General features: G+C 42.5%; 1 protein-coding gene across 19 annotated transcripts in view; it reads right to left on the bottom strand.

The window, feature by feature from the left end:
- lrrfip2 (leucine rich repeat (in FLII) interacting protein 2) overlaps nt 1–17,380 on the bottom strand; it is a 63,167-nt gene that overhangs the window by 24,227 nt on the left and 21,560 nt on the right. For 9 of the 19 annotated variants that reach the window (XM_014154297.3, XM_014154298.3, XM_014154296.3 and 6 more), the window contains exons 3-8: nt 6,890–6,976; nt 6,494–6,556; nt 3,169–3,231; nt 3,021–3,062; nt 2,713–2,790; nt 1,915–1,998 (exon numbers count right to left, since the gene is read on the bottom strand). In XM_014154297.3, coding sequence (XP_014009772.1) covers nt 1,915–1,998; nt 2,713–2,790; nt 3,021–3,062; nt 3,169–3,231; nt 6,494–6,556; nt 6,890–6,976 — 417 coding nt within the window. The remainder of the gene's footprint in view (nt 1–1,914; nt 1,999–2,712; nt 2,791–3,020; nt 3,063–3,168; nt 3,232–6,493; nt 6,557–6,889; nt 6,977–17,380) is intronic. The other 10 variants (XM_045700692.2, XM_045700693.2, XM_045700691.2 and 7 more) reach the window with 3 other exon arrangements.

The following is a 17,380-nucleotide window of genomic DNA, read 5'->3' as shown; positions in this document are numbered from 1 at the left end:
ACAACCTTTTTATCAGACATTTTTCTCAGCCAATCAGTCATTTGTGTAAGTGCCGTGCTTGTTGAATGTCCTTCCCTATAAGCGTGCTGAAAGTCTGTCAATTTGTTTACAGTAAAATAGCACTGTATCTGGTCAAACTATTTTTTTCAAAAGCTTACTAAGGGTTGGTAACAGGCTTATTGGTTGGCTATTGGAGCCAGTAAAAGGGGGCTTTACTATCCTTGTGTAGCGGAATTACTTTTGCTTCCCTCTAGGCCCACACACACTTTAGATTGAAGATATGGCAAACAGGAGTGGCAATATCGTCCGCTATTATCCTCAGTCATTTTTCATCCAAGTTGTCATACCCCGGTGGCTTGTTATTGTTGATAGACAATATCTTCACCTCTCCCACTTTACGGAATTCAAAATTACAATGCTTGCATAATTTGATCAGTTATACAGTTAAATGTGCCACCAAGTGGATGGAAAACTAGCTAATGATGGTGAAAATCTGGAGTCGGGCAGTATAGTGTACAAATACATGTGCATGTAAAAAGCACCTTTTCTGGTAAAGCATGCAATTAAAGCGATTAAATCAAGCTTTTCTTATCCCACTCACTATGCAAAACCTCTCATACACGCTACCACATTTGAATCAGTATGTAATGACATTCAAGTTTACAAAAGACGAAAACTAAAATGAACACGTCGCTGATTGAACTATACTGAACAAAAATATAAAATGCAACGTCACGTCGGTCCCATGTTTCATGAGCTGAAATAAAAAATGAATGAGCTGAAATGAAAGATTCCAGAAATGTTCCATAAGCACAAAAAGCTTCTCTCTCTCAAATGTGGTGCTCAAATTTGTTTACATCCCTGTTAGTGAGCATTTCTCCTTTGACAAGATAATCTATCCACCTGACAGTTGTGGCATATCAAGGAGCTGATTAAACAGCATGATCATTACACAGGTGCACCTTGTGCTGGGGACAATAAAAGGCCACTAAAATGTGCAATTTTGTCACAACACGATGCCACAAGTTTTGAGGGAGCGTGCAATTGGCATGCTGACTGCAGGAATGTCCACCAGAGCTGTTGCCAGATATTTCATGTTAATTTCTCTACCATAAGCCTACCACAATGTTGTTTTAGAGAATTTGGCAGTACGTCCAACCGGCCTCACAACCGCAGACCACATGCAACCACACCAGCTCAGGACCTCTACATCTGGATTCTTCACCTGCGGGATCGTTTGAGATCAGCCACCTGGACAGCTGATAAAACTGTGGGTTTGCACAACCAAAGAACAAGTTGTAGAAACCGTCTCAGAAGCTCAGCTACGTGCTCATAGTCCTCACCACGGTCTTGACCTGACTGCATTTCAGTGTCGTCACCGACTTCAATGGGAAAATGCTCACCTTCGAAGGCCACTGGCACGCTGGAGAACTGTGCCCTTCCCGGATGAAACCTGGTTTCAACTGTCCTGGGCAGATATCAGACAGTGTGTATGGCGTCATGTGGGCGGTTAGCTGATGCCAATGTTGTGAACAGAGTTCCCTTCCCCATGGTGGCGGTGGGGTTATGGTATGGGCAGGCATAAACTACAGACAACGAACACAATTGCATTTTAACGATGGCAATTGAAATACACAGAGTTAGTGACGAGATCCTGAGGCCCTTTGTTGTGCCATTCAGTCATTTTCTTTAAGGTATCTGTGATCAGCAGATGCATATCTGTATTCCCAGTCATGTGAAATCCATAGATTAGGGCCTAATTAATTTATTTCCATTGACTAACTTCTTTATATGAATTGTAACTCTTTGAAATTGTTGCGTTTATATTTTTGTTCAGTGTATAACAAAAGACAGATGAAAGTCACTTTTGCTGTGAATCAATCCATACAAGCTCAGCAAGAGACAAGTACATACAGTGGAGCGGGAACTCTTCAGAGAGGAGCTACTCTTCACAGAGGAGCTACTCTTCAGAGCCGAGCTATTGGACAGACCGTCAGACTGGGGAGAGAACAAGGTTCATGTGAAATATGATCATCACAAGATAAAAACAGCCAATAGGCGGCTGTTGGCAGAGATCTCAAACTGGTGGCCCGCGGGCCAGATGCGACCCATGAGCCGATTTAATGTGGCCGGTTGTCTTAGTAAATACAGCCTTCACGGGAAGACCGAATGTGGTACCGCAGGATAAACGAGTTTGAGACCCCTGCTCTTAGGAGTGACAGACAGACGTGCTGCGAGTGTGTTCGCACTGCAGATTACTAAAAAGTTGTGAGAACGAACAGCACACCACACCAAGTCATAGCTACATTTTGACAGTTGGTGCATGACACTGCAAAACTGTGAGGTTAAATGATAAGCTAAATGTCTTTTTCATTAGGAAAATGTGTTAGTAATGGACATTGAATTGTTTATTAAACACTATCATGCTGAGTCATTTGTGGTAGCCTGGTAATTTGTCTTTAGACTTTAGTGTTTAATGTAACCATCTCAGCTGTTTGAACGTCATTACAAGCCACAAGGATGTTAGCCTAGCCCATGACAACATAGAACATAGCCCAGCTATCTTCCTGTGTCCCCCAGCTGTGAATTCAACACTGGTCTTTTATGGGCCAGCAAACCCATCCCCATTTCCCTTCTGCACAATCAGTCATGCCATCCGTCCCACCTTTACCTGGAAACACACACATGCACACACCCGACACACAGACGCACCACCAGGTCTCTTCGACGAGAGGTGCTGGCCAGGCTTTTATAAGACGAGCTGCCCAGGTCTCGCAATGAGGAGGTCGACTTTAAAACCAGAACACACACACACACCACAACAGAATTACTCAAGGACCATTGATGTATTCCAATTTTTAACAAATTCTAACAATTAATGAGACACATAAGCCAATGCTGTCTCGACAAGGTCATTGGTTTCACACATCAGTGTGGCCTTTCCAATAGAAATCTACCTCTATATTAATAGACTAAAATAATGACATGACACGGTCAATGAGACTACGTAATGTACACACCCTGTAGCTTCCAGTGCTACGGACCGACATGACATCATCATCCTGTTGCAGAGAAACACGGGAACAGACAAATAGGACGTCAAGACAAGTCAGGAAATAAGATAAAGGTGATAAAGAGATGGGTGAGAAAGAGATAAAGTATACAGACCCGCCGATGATGGCTACTGGATCTAGTACTAGTTCCAGAGTGCCGGGCCTTCTCTGTGTCGGCCTGGAGATGGAGAACGTTGGAACTTAGAGAGGAGAGGGAGATGCAAAGGAAGGCTAATACTCTACATGCGATGACGTACCCACACATAACACATCTTGATGTTAATGTTAGTCCAAAAATCTCCAACAACCTGTGCAGCTCCATTAATCCATCAGAAACACTGCAACAGGAGCTGTTCAACCACACAGACAAAAGATAAAGGAGGAAACCTGTGTTTCCACACAGTAATTTCTTTGAAAAGTTACTAGCTAGCTACAGTATTGCATACACAGTCCTAAACACACATCTTTTCGCTGGGTCATTTCACCTGAAAAAGGATCTCGATACCCACATTCTCAGATTGTTCTGGAATCGTTTATTTTTTACAACTTGTGACTGTATCAGCGTGCATGCACCCGGCCAGCCACAGGAGTCGCTAGAGCGCGATGAGACAAGGACATCCCGGGCTGGCCAAACCCTCCCCTAACCCAGACAACACGGGGCCAATTGTGTGCCGCCTCATGGGTCTCCCGGGGTGCTTATGTATGCCAGTTAGGTTCTACACCCTTTGTAAAGCAAATTAATGTGCTTAATTTTAAGTTATTTGGCAACTTTAGTTGTGCTACAAACCTTATAAAAACATAGGCTGATGGGCTAGGCTACATGAGGTGTGCGACTATGATTCGAAAAAGCCACCAATAAAAAGGTATTGTTTCTTGCCTTAAGCTGGGCATCATATATAATTCACAAGTTACAGACTAATATTGTCACCCAGCAGACTACTCGATGTAATCTTGTCTTTACATACAGTTAAAGCCGGAAGCATACATATATCTTAACTCAGTTTTCACAATTCCTGACATTTAATCCTAGTAAACATTCCTTGTTTTAGGATCACCACTTTATTTTAAGAAAGTGAAATGTCAGAATAATAGACAAAATGATTTATTTCAGCTTTTATTCCTTTCATCACATTCCCAGTGGGTCAGAAGTTTACATACACTCAATTAGTACTTGGTAGCATTGCCTTTAAATTGTTTAACTTCGGTCAAATGTTTCAGGTAGCCTTCCACAAGCTTCCCACAATAAGTTGGGTGAATTTTGGCCCATTTCTCCTGACAGAGCTGATGTAACTGAGTCAGGTTTGTAGGCCTCCTTGCTCGCACACGCTTTTCAGTTCTGCCCACACATTTTTTATAGGATTGAGGTCAGGGCTTTGTGATGGCCACTCCAATACCTTGACTTTGTTGTCCTTAAGCCATTTTGCCACAACTTTGGAATTATGCTTGGGGTCATTGCTCATTTGGAAGACCTATTTGCGACCAAGCTTTAACTTCCTGACTGATGTCTTGAGACGTTGCTTCAATATATCCACATCATTTTCCTACCTCATGATGCCATCAATTTTGTGAAGTGCACCAGTCCCTCTGGCAGTAAAGCACCACCACAACCGTGCTTTACAGTTGGGATGGTGTTCTTCAGCTTGCAAGGCTCCCCATTTTTCCTCCAAACATAACAATGGTAATTATGGCCAAACAGTTCTATTTTTGTTTCATCAGACCAGAGGACATTTCTCCAAAAAGTACGATCTTTGTCTCCATGTGCAGTTGCAAATCATAGTCTGGCTTTTTTAATGGAGGTTTTGGAACAGTGGCTTCTTCCTTGCTGAGCGGCCTTTCAGGTTATGTCAATATAGGACTCGTTTTACTGTGGATATAGATACTTTTGGACCGGTTTCCTCCAGCATCTTCACAAGGTCTTTTGCTGTTGTTCTGGGATTGATTTGCACTTTTCGCACCAAAGTACATTCATCTCTAGGAGACAGAACGCGTCTCCTTCCTGAGCGGTATGACGGCTGCGTGGTCCCATGGTGTTTATACCTGCGTACTATTGTTTGTACAGATGAACATGGTACCTTCAGGCATTTGGAAATTGCTCCCAAGGATGAACCAGACTTGTGGAGGTCTACAATATTTTTTCTGAGGTCTTGGCTGATTTATTTTGATTTTCCTACGATGTCAAGCAAAGAGACACTGAGTTTGAAGGTAGGCCTTGAAATACATCCACAGGTACACCTCCAATTGACTCAAATGTCAATTAGCATATCAGAAGCTTCTAAAGCCATGACAATGTTTAGAAATTTTCCAAGCTGTTTAAAGGCACAGTCAATTTAGTGTATGTAAATTTATGACCCATGGATTAAAAGTAAACTTCTGTTACAGTGAATTATAAGTGAAATAATCTGTCTGTAAACAATTGTTGGAAAAATTACTTGTGCTGTGCACAAAGTAGATGTCCTAACTGACTTAACTATAGTTTGTTAACAAGAAATTTGTGTAGTGGTTGAAAAACGAGTTTTAATGACTCCAACCTAAGTGTATGTAAACTTCCGACTTCAACTGTATACTAAATCTTGTGTGTGAAATTTCTTTTGATTTAGAATGGACCATTATCATGCACCTGTCTCGAAACATGTCATTTACGCAATTAAATAGCGTATGGAGGACCCTTATCCCGTGGATCATTTAAATGCCAGGGTAGGCTATACTCCTGTTGTAAAGATAAGCAATGTGCTTAATATTAGGAAAGTTAATAAATATAGTAGTCCTAGCCTATAGAAAGCTGATGGGATCCTCTTAGAGGCCATCACTCTGTTTTCTCACGCAATTGCATATCCTATAGAAATGTTGCGCAACATGAGCTCTCATGAAGTGTTTGATTAGATTTTCCATTACATTTGCATTGATGTCAGAGTGATTAGAGGGACAATAGAGTGCTGAGTACCAGGCAGTTAGCAAGTTTGGTAGGCTACTTATGACCATCAGCAGCATCAGAGCTTAGAGAAACCTAATTACTGTCACGTGGAATTTGACTGCCTTCATGACTCGTGACTGCCGGTGTGGCGGTAATACGGTCACCGCAACACGGTCACCGCAACAGCCCTAGGAACTCACCCATTTCAGAAACGCTCACTCAACAGTGGTTAGAGAACAGACAACAGGGCCAAAGTACCTAATTCCAATGCATATCAACGTTAGCCCCAAACTGCCTCATTACATAGCATAAAAGACCCAAATGAGTTAAGAGGCCAAAGCCAACTCTCAACGCACAGCCACAGATAAAGGTGTCTTCTATGCAAATACATTGCAGAACAACATTTATAATGTGATGTAAGGTTCTGTCATCAGAGGGCACTGTTTACGGGGATAGAGGGCAGCTCCCATACACAACAGAGCAGGCTGTGTTAGTACAGAGAGACCCATGCTCCCTGGCCTAACATTACCATCCATTGGTGGATCGAGCCCCAGCTTTTCCTGCTGCTGGATGAGGAGTGGCGAGAGGAGAGCTGGACAGAACAGGGGGAGGGAGGGAGTGCCAGGGAGTTGAACTCACAACTACCTTATTATATGATATAGACTCAGTCACACAAGGTTCATCACTTACATACAAGGGAAAGAGAAAAATACATGTGAAAAATGGTTTATATACAGATATCTGGATTTGATCTGTGAACATGCAGCACTCGTATACCCCAACACATTTTCTGGTTCAAGAGAAATGGCAGGATCTCTTTCTTGAATGAATCAAGAGTTGAATCATTGACTGTACCTGTACGTACGTGTGTGTGTGTGTGTGTGTGTGTGTGTGTGTGTGTGTGTGTGTGAGAGAGATTGTACACCTCTTTCTGTTGCCGTTCGAGTTCTCTCATTCGGATGTCCCTCGCCTCCGCCCTGGCCACTCTCTTTGCAGCCAGCCTGGCCTCCGCCTGTGGGACAAAACATGAACACAGTCATTAGTAGGGATGTGCATCTTTCCCTTTCAAGACGATTTGATATGTATCTAGATACATGGGCTCTGATATGATACAGAAACAATACGTTTTAGTTTGAAACGATTCCGTTTGATTAGAGGATCCGATCAATGCGATTCGGTGAATTACACTAACATTTGTTACATAAACACATTAAAATCTGCTGCTGATGGAGCTCATGATGTGTGCCTCTGATCTGTCTGACTTGTCTGTTTGGGAAATTGGGCATCTACCACCCCACTATCAGATAAGGGGGCCCATGTCAGCTTTTTGTACCCCCACTTTGATGTGAAATCACCATCACCCACTAAGTAAAGCGGTCATTTTTGCAGATTCAAAGTGTTTGAGCTAGTAATGTATCAATATTTAGCCAATGAATATATAGCACAACTTTGGATTTCACCCCAATCTCAAAAATCAAATGGTTTAGACTATTTGGAAGTTTTTACGAAGTGAACTTCTATTTTCCTCCCGCTAAATGCTTGGTAGAAAAAGTGATTGTTATCCTCGTTATGGAATTATCAACTTAACCCTGTATTTCTAAAAATGAGCATGTACAATGATTGTAAAGCAAAACTACCAAAACTGTTACTTATGGTGAACCTGAACAATCAAAACAAGACAGCAGTAAACATGTTGCCCCCACAGGAATGATGCAAGACCCCCACGGGTTGTTTGGCATGAAAAATGACTTATTGATCAATGACTGTCAAAAGGGTTACATACTTAAGATAAAGCATTTTCGGAAGGTAGAAAGAAAGTAATATGAGCAACAACAAAAAATTGTGAACCAGCCGTTTTAATTTATTTTACCTTTATTTAACTAGGCAAGTCAGTTAAGAACAAATTCTTATTTTCAATGACGGCCTAGGAACAGTGAGTTAACTGCCTTGTTCAGGGGCAGAACGACAGATTTTTACCATGTCAGCTCGGGGATTCAATCTTTCAATCTTGCAACCTTTCGGTTACTAGTCCAATGCTCTAACCACTAGGCTACCTGCCGCCCCAATTCCTAAAGTTTGAATATATTTTATGACCAATGCACTTGGATCGGTTTGGGGTCCCGCGGACCGATGCACTCACATCTTAACATGCTGACCACACTGCTCACGCACAAAATACATTTACACATACATGTTATTCAATCATTGCACCCACACTGCTCGCGCGCACCAACGAGGTGCTAAAATAGAAGTCAGTTATATTTGTGACGCTGAAAGCGGTGCAAGTCAAATACCCACGTGCCATCTCCTCATTGGTTATACCCATGTGGGTGATTGAAAGATGAACTGAGTTCAGCCGGTCGTCGTGGTAATACTATGAAAATAAGATGCCAATCGCCATATAAAGTCCAAAGAAGAAAAGACCTGGAAGGAGGAGAGACGACTAGAAACAATTCAGTTGACCGTTTTATGCGTGGATTAATTGGCGGAGTAGAGGACCTTGTGCATTTCAAGTAAAATAACAACTCAACGTTTATATCCCAGGACAAATTAGCTAGCAACAACAAGCTAGCTAAATAGGACAAATTAGCTAGCAACTGCAAGCTAGCTAGCTAAATTGCCATAAATGTTTCATGCTTTTCGACCTGTCCCGAAATTAGTATAATTGGTTCAGGGTGTTTTGATATTACAACCTGCGTTTCGTGATCGCGTTTGGTGTGGGTGGCCAAAATCAATTTACACGCACATCCGGTTTGGGTACGGTGTTAAACATTTGAACCAATGCGTATCGGTGAATCGTTACATCCCTAGTCATTAGCGCCGACGACCTACTGGCAGGGGCCCTTACTCTGGGGAAACACCCAATTGTGTGAGAGGTACAAAAATATCCCCAAGGGACAATTTTATTTCACCAGGTAGGCCAGTTGAGAACAAGTTCTCATTTACAACTGTGACCTGGCCAAGATAAAGCAAAGCAGTGCAACAAAAACAGCACAGAGTTACACATGGGATAAACAAACGTACAGTCAATAACACAATACAAAAATCTGTATACAGTGTGTGCAAATGAAGTACAGAGGTAAGGCAATAAATAGTCCAATAGTGGCAAAGTAATTACAATTTACACTGGAGTAACATATGTGCAAGTACAAATACTGGTGTGCAAAAGAGCAGAAAAACAAAAACAATATGGGGAAGGGGTAGGTAGTTGGTTGGATAGGCTATTTACAGATGGGCTGTGTACAGCTGTAATGATCGGTAATCCAACTTCAGTGATTTTTGCAATTCGTTCCAGTCATTGGCAGCAGAGAACTGGAAGGCAGCCAAAAATGTGTTGACTTTGGGGATGACCAGTGAAATATACCTGCTGGAGCGTGTGCTACGGGTGGGTGTTGCTAGGGTGACTAGTGAGCTGAGATAAGGCGGAGCTTTATCTAGCAAAGACTTATAGATGACATGGAGCCAGTGGGCTTGGCGAGGAATATGCAGCGAGGACCAGCCAACGGGAGCATACAGGTCGCAGTGGTGGGTAGTATATAGGGCTTTGGTGACAAAACAGATGGCACTGTGATAGAATGCATCCAATTTGCTGAGTAGAGTGTTGGAGGCTATTTTGTAAACGATATCGCCAAAGTCGAGGATCGGTAGGACAGTCAGTTTTACTAGGGTATGTTTGGAAGCATGAGTGAAGGAGGCAAGAACCCAATACTATGGAGAGAGCAACCCCACCACACAGCACTATCACCACACACTGGGATATCTGTTCAGGAGGAAAAAGCTTAAAGGAATAGTTCACCCAAATTACAAAATGGCCTATTGGTTGCCTTTCTTACTCTGTAAACAGTTTATGGACAAGGTATGACAGCAATCCATGCTTTGGTTTACCTGGCCACCGTCTCCAAATGCTAACTTTTTAGAATTTGTGGCACAAATCCAATGCAAGTCAATATCCATTATATTAGCATTTTTCACGCTTCATGTCCAAATCATCTTAAAGTAGACTTGAGCTACAATCAATTCTAGAAACTCAAATAAAACTGTCACATGCGCCGAATACATGTGTAGACCTTACTGTGAAATGCTTACTTTACAAGCCCTTAACCAACAGTGCAGTTCAAGGAGAGTTAAGAAAATATTGACCAAATAAACTAAAGTAAAAAAAACTATAAAAAAGTAACAATAATGAGGCTATATACAGGGGGTACCGGTACCGAGTCAGTGTGCGGGGGTACAGGTTAAAGGTAATTTGAAAATGTAGGTAGGGGTGAAGTGACTATGCATAGATATGCATATATAATAAACAGCGAGTAGCAGCAGTGCACAAAACAAATGGGGGGTGGGGGGGCAATGTAAATAGTCCGGTGGCCATTTGATTAATTGTTCAGCTTAAGGAACCTTTTGGTCCTTGACTTGGCGCTCTGGTACCGCTTGCCGTGCGGTAGCAGAGTAAACAGTCTATGACTTGGGTGACTGGAGTCTCTGAAATGCCTATTATATAGGTCCTGGATCACATCGGCTACTTAGAGCGTTATCACAGTCATCCAGAACAGCTGGTGCTCTCGTGCATGCTTCAGTGTTGCTTGCCTTGAAGCGAGCATAGAAGGCATTTAGCTCGTCTGGTAGGCTCGCGTCATTGGGCAGCTCGCGTCTGGGTTCCCCTTTGTAGTCCATAATAGTTTTCAAGCCTTGCCTTGTCTGAGGGCATAGCGGGATTTCTTATAAGCGTCCAGTTTAGTCTCCCGCTCCTTGAAAGCAGCAGCTCTAGCCTTTAGCTCGATGCAGGTGTTGCCTGTAACCCATGGCTTCTGGTTGGGATATGTACGTACAGTCACTGTGGGGACGACGTCGTTGATGTGCTTATTGATGAAGCCGATAACTGAGGTGGTGTACTCCTCAATGCCACTGGATGAATTCCGGAACATATTCCAGTCTGTGCTTGCAAAACAGTCCTGTAGTGTAGCATCTGCGCCATCTGACCACTTCCGTATTGAGCGAGTCATTGGTACTTCCTGCTTTAGTTTTTGCTTGTAAAGCAGGAATCAGGAGGATAGAATTATGGTCAGATTTGCCAATTGGAGGGCGAGGGAGAGCTTTGTATACATCTCTATGTGTGGAGTAAAGGTGGTCTAGGATTTTCTTCTCTGGTTGCACATGTGACATGCTGGTAAAAATGTGGTAAAACTGATTTAACTTTGCCTGCATTAAAGTCCCTGGCCCCTAGGAGCACCGCTTCTGGGTGAGCATTTTCTTCTTTGCTTATGGCCTTATAGAGTTGGTTGAGAGCGGTCTTAGTGCCAGCTTCGTTCTGTGGTGGTAAATAGACGGCTAAGAATAATATAGATGAGAACTCTTTTGGTTGATAGTGTGGTCTACAGCTTATCATACGGTACTCTACCTCAGGCGAGCAATACCTCGAGACTTCTTTAAATATCGCGCACCAACTTGACAAATACACACCCCCCTACCCCTCGTCTTACCGGAGGTAGCGTCTCTTCTGCAGGTGCATGGAAAATCCCGCTAGCTCCATCTTGTCCATATTGTCGTTCAGCCACGTATCGGTGAAACATAAGATGTTACAGTTTTTAATGTCCCGTTGGTAGGATAATCTTGATCGTAGGTCATCAATTTTATTTTCCAATGATTGCACGTTAGCAAGAAGAACAGATGGCAGAGGAAGTTTACTCGCTCGTCTACGGATTCTCACAAGGCTGCCCGATCTGCGGCCCTTTCCCTGCGTCTTTTCTTCACGCAAAAGGCGGGGGTCTGGGCCTGTTCCAGTGAAAGCAGGATATCCTTCTCGTCGAACTCGTTAAAGGAAAAAGTTTCTTCCAGTCCGTGGTGAGTAATCGCTGTTCTAATGTCCAGAAGTTATTTTCGGTCATAAGATACGGTGGCAGCAACATTACGTACACAATAAGAAAAAAAAGTTGCACAAAACGCTTTTTTTTTTAACGAAATAGCACAACTGGTTGGGAGAATGTAAAACGTCAGCCATGTTCTTCGGCGCCATCTTGTCTGTGGTCTTTAGTTTTATCAATTTCAGTTGTGCTTCATTTGCCATTTACCTGAATATTTTGATGTTTTTTACTGCTAGATTGATGCCTTCTTTACTGTGAGTGGATGTGGTGTCCAGAACGTTCTTAGTGTTTGGATTCTGGTTGCTTTCTGGTATTCTTCTGTGCTGTTTTGGGCCAATCTGTATGAATTTCTGATGTTGTATAGCTTACTGGGCTGTGAATGTATGGTTGTTTCCATGTCTGTTCTTTTGAGGAACAAGGTAATTTGGCTGTGATCAGACAGATGTTAGTGGCTTGACGGTGAATGAGCTGAGAGATAAAGGGTCAATGTCTATAATCATATAGTCTACTGTGCTGTGGCTCTCGACCCCCCTCTCTCGACCTGCTTCTACATCTGCATTGCTTGCTGTTTGAAACCCAGTTTTAGACAGTTTCTGTCTAACACTTTGGCATCTGCTGATGTAAAAAGGGCTTTATAATTTTGATTGATTCATTCAGAGCCAATTCACGACCTGAGCAAGTGGAAAATCATAACACATTAGGTTGATGATCTCTAACTAAATAAAATACCCACTGCTAGTAGCCATGTATTAATCTAACAGTAAATGTAAAGTCCTAAAAAACGATATATGGACTCGATATGGCCGATACGCATTTCACATGCTCCGTATCTCAAAGCTATATCAGATAGCTCGGTTATAAAACAGTGAGCTACTAGCTCAATATTGAGAGATGCAAAAAAAGCTGAAATGCTCCTTTCTTCAACAGGGACAACAGTAGTCTAAAGTTTCTCCCCCATAATTGCATTTTTAAAATGTTAAAACAAACAGAAAGCATTTTTCAGGGCGCACGTGAGGGGAGAGAGATAGTGGTTCGCTCATCACAGCAGGGGGCCAAAGCGAAATAGGCATGGTCGCAAAATGCGACTAAATAAATTGCAGTCTAGAGCCCTATATACACAGTATACTGAACAAAAATAAACGCAAAAATTTAAGATTTTACTGAGTTTCAGTTCATATAAGTAAATCAGTCAATTGAAATAAATTCATTACGCCCTAATCTATGGATTTCACATGACTGGGAATACAGATATGCATCTGTGGTCACTGATACCTTAATAAAAAGGTAGGGACGTGGATCAGAAAACTAGTCAGTATCTGGTGTGAACACCATTTGCCTCATGCGGCGCACAACTTCTCCTTCGCATAGAGTTGCTCAGGCTGTTGATTGTGGCCTATGGAATGTTGTCCCACTCCTCAATGGCTGTGTGAAGTCGTTGGATTTTGGGTGGGAACTGAAACACGGTGTCCTACACGTCAATCCAGAGCACCTCAAACATGCTCAACGGGTGACATGTCTGGTGAGTATGCAGGCCATGGAATAACCCCACTGCCACCATGGGGCACTCTATTCACAACATTGACATCAGCAAACCGCTCGCCCACACGACCCCTTAAACGTGGTCTGCGGTTGTGAGGCCGGTTGAACGTACTGTCAAATTCTCTAAAACAACATATGGTAGAGAAATTAAAACATTCAATTCTCTGGCAACAGCTCTGGTGGACATTCTGCAGTCAGCATGCCAATTGCACACACCCTCCAAAACTTGAGACATCTGTGGCATTGTGTCATGTGACAAAACTGCACATTTTAGAGTGGCCTTTTATTGTCCCCAGCATAAGCTGCACCTATGTAATGATCATGCTGTTCAAACAGTTTCTTGATATACCACACCTGTTAGGTGGATGGATTATCTTGGCAAATGAGAAATGCTCAATAACAGGGATGTAAACACATTTGTGCACAACGTGTAGAGAAATAAGCTTTTTGTACATTTGGAACATTTCTGGGTTCTTTTATTTCAGTTCATGAGACATAGGAACACCCTCAATGAGCTTGTTTATGATAAGGCAATGCCATGTTAGGATCACGCTAAAGGCGGTGGTTGGCATTACATACTTTGAATAAGCGCCCTTGCACGTTAGGCTACACCACAGCATACGATCTGCTGCAGGCTATAGAAGTGTGTACTGGTAATCTGCAACACAATGGAGACCAACTCCAAACAAATCAACAGAACAAAACTGTGGAGACCAAATATAAATGATCCTGAGAGACCTGTGACAGAGAGCTACTGTACCACATGCACTTCCACATGAGTCACAGCTCTATAACACTGTCCTTAGTAGAGTGCTTGAGATGCCTCATCCCCAACAACATGTGCTAACCATCAGTTTAGAGAGGCTAATTTAAGGACCTCAAAAAGGGGAAACGACAGTGGTGGACAAACACAGTGACAAAGAAGAATTCGGGAGGATAAACTAGGCCTTAAGGCTTTTAAACAAAGTTAGATGTGGTGTTGGTTCACCAGTCGCTAAATATGCAATCATTCAATGGCAGTCAATATTTTTTCAAATCAACATGCACGCAGGAAGGCAGATGCATACAACTCTGGACAATGGATTTGAAAGATGACATAGGTAGTCTGGGGGGGGGGGGGGGGGGGTGTAGGCTTATGCCAATTTCACTTAAATTTACCCCAGACGTAGAGGGGGAACGGGGCTAATTTTGCAAAGCGCCTCTGCAGCAGTGTCTAATTTAAGTAGACTATGCTCCCCCCAAGGAGGCCCATTATGACTGTGTGTGTGTGTGTGTGTGTGAGAGAGAGAACACACACACACACACACACACAATTAGCTTCTCCTGACTGACTACTCTGCTCATGACAACACCACATCTACAAACACCATCACGTTTAACTTCCCATAGCAGAAAAACACACTTATCTTCAACAAAAAGATGGGTGCTGCATCAATGGTATGGTGGAGGCTACAGAGTATCTCCTTGCAAACAGTCAACATTCCAGCCATTGCTTATCTGTGGTGCCAGAATGGGCCACCAGTAGGCCTATTCCTATTGAGTGGGAAGAAAATAGCATTGGGGAAAAAAACATGTCTTTGTTGTGCAAACATGCATGCCTCGTGGGACGTTTTCCCTAATCAAATGTATTTTCTGACTCTCTTATGTTACAGCTGAGCGTTTCACCCACAGTGCATCTGTCAGAAGTCTTCAGCCATCTCTGGAGATTTCCACTCTCGATTAGGGTCGGTGAACTCACCGTTTGGTCATAAGCCTCTCGATATTTTCTATTGGCTAATCATGGGGATGGTCTGTCTTTCTCTAAACAGCTGCTGTCTATGACAGCTTTGCGAGCAGAGTGGCACAACCATCACATCGAGGTTGTGTGTGACTATGAGCACCGCAAGCCAACTAAAATTGTTTCAATGCTTTGGCTTAAAAACTGTCAGATTGTAATTGGACCTTCCTCTAAGAAAACAAAATGGTGGGATTCAAAGTAAAAAATTAGGGTGTATTTTTGCACTGTTAAAATGGATTAGTGAGGCTAATAGACTAGTGTGTGTGTGTGTGTGTGTGTGTGTGTGTGGGGGAGCGTTTTCCACAAGCACATGGAGTTGCCAGCCAAATAGAAAAAGTAGCCAGACAGGCTCCCCTCGGGTAAGACATTTTTGCAGAACAAATTCTATTTTGCTGGCCTCTGGTACATTATAATGCCTTGATTCCATACGTGTTAATAAAAGAGCTAGCACGACAGTTACATTTACTGAAATAATTAACAAGCGTTTGCAACTCTTTGTGAATTGCAGTATGTAATTTATTCCCCCCAAAAATACTTGTTTAGCAACTGACCCACAGATCTCTTATTAATAACCCCTTTTCACTCGTTGGAATTGTCCTATATTGAATTGTCCTATATTGAATTGTCCTATATAGGCCTAAATTGAAATGTTTCTTACAGAAGAAATACAAAAAGCATATGCATAAGCATCGTAGCAATTGAAAGGGAACAGTTTGGAGATGGGATTTTTTTTAACCAAACTTGAGTACACAACAGTTCACCTGACAAGACAATCCAAACAGTGTTGATTGTATGTGCATTTTACATCTACTGTACTTTTCACCGCATTTTTTTAACAAAATCAAAAAATTATCCAGATAAATTCAGTAACATAAGAATATTCCTGTAAAATGTGGGGTAGACAAAACAAAAAAAATGAAAAGGTTTGAGCGAGAGGACAAATTCTTTTTTAGCTCTCCTAGCCGTGCCATTGAGGAACTAAAGCAACCACACGTGTAGTTTTTTGTGGAACACAACTCTGCATCCCCACCATCACACAATTACTGTTTATGTTTATGCAATCCAAAAATCCCCCGAAATCTGAGTCAGGTGGGCATAATTTGAAACCTTGTTCTATTGCCAATGTGACTCAAAGTTTAACACCTGTAACTGCTTCTTTAATCAGAACATCATTTTCAGATGTGCTAACATAATTGCAAAAGGATTTTCTAATGATCAATTAGCCTTTTAAAATGATAAACTTGGATTAGCTAACACAACGTGCCATTGGAACACAGGAGTGATGGTTGCTGATAATGGGCCTCTGTACGCCTATGTAGATATTCCAATAAAAAAAAAAAAACTGCCATTTCCAGCTACAATAGTCATTTACAACATTAACAATGTCTACACTGTATTTCTGATCAATTTGATGTTATTTTAAAAATGGACCATTTTTAAGCTTTTCTTTCAAAAACAAGGAAACTTCTAAGTGACACCAAACTTTTGAACAGTAGTGTGTGTATACATATATCTCAAATCCATTGCCGTGGTTGTAAAGTTGTATGCATCTGCCTTCCTGCATGCATGTTGATTGACAGCGGAATCTCTTCAAATGAGTGGATTCGGCTGTTTCAGCCATACTCGTTGCTGACAGATATCTATATTCCCCCCCACACACACAAAAAGAAACGCAACATGCAATAGTTCATATAGAGAAATCAGTCAATTGAAATGAATTCATTAAGCCCTAATCTATGGATGTCACATGACTGGGAATACACATGCATCTGTTGGTCACAGATACCTTAAAAAAAAAATGGTAGGGCGTGGATCAGAAAACCATCTGGCGTGACCACGATTTGCCTCATGCAGCGCGACACCTTCGCATAGAGTTGATCAGACTGTGGCCTCCCGAGATAGACCACTGCGCTAAGGCACTGCATCGCAGCGCTAGCTGTGCCACAAAAGATTCTGGGTTCGAGTCCAGGCTCTGTCGCAGCTGGCCGCGACCGGGAGACCCATGGGCGGTGCACAATTGGCCCAGTGTCATCTGGGTTAAGGGAGGGTTTGATTGGCAGGGATTTACTTGTCCCATCGCGCACTAGTGACTCCTGCACGCTGACAGGGTCGCCAGGTGTACAGTGTTTCCTCCGACACAATGGTGCGGCTGGATTCCGGGTTAAGTGGGCATTGTGTCAAGAAGCAGTGTGGCTTGGTTGGATTGTGTGCACGGCTCTCGACCTTCGCCTCTCCTGAGTCC

The sequence above is a fragment of the Salmo salar genome, chromosome 18 (assembly GCF_965601325.2).
Source record: "Salmo salar chromosome 18, fSalSal1, whole genome shotgun sequence".
Classification (NCBI taxonomy): Eukaryota; Metazoa; Chordata; class Actinopteri; order Salmoniformes; family Salmonidae; genus Salmo; species Salmo salar.
The sequence above is the reverse complement of the archived record's forward strand: the minus strand, read 5'-3'. Positions and strand labels throughout refer to the sequence as shown.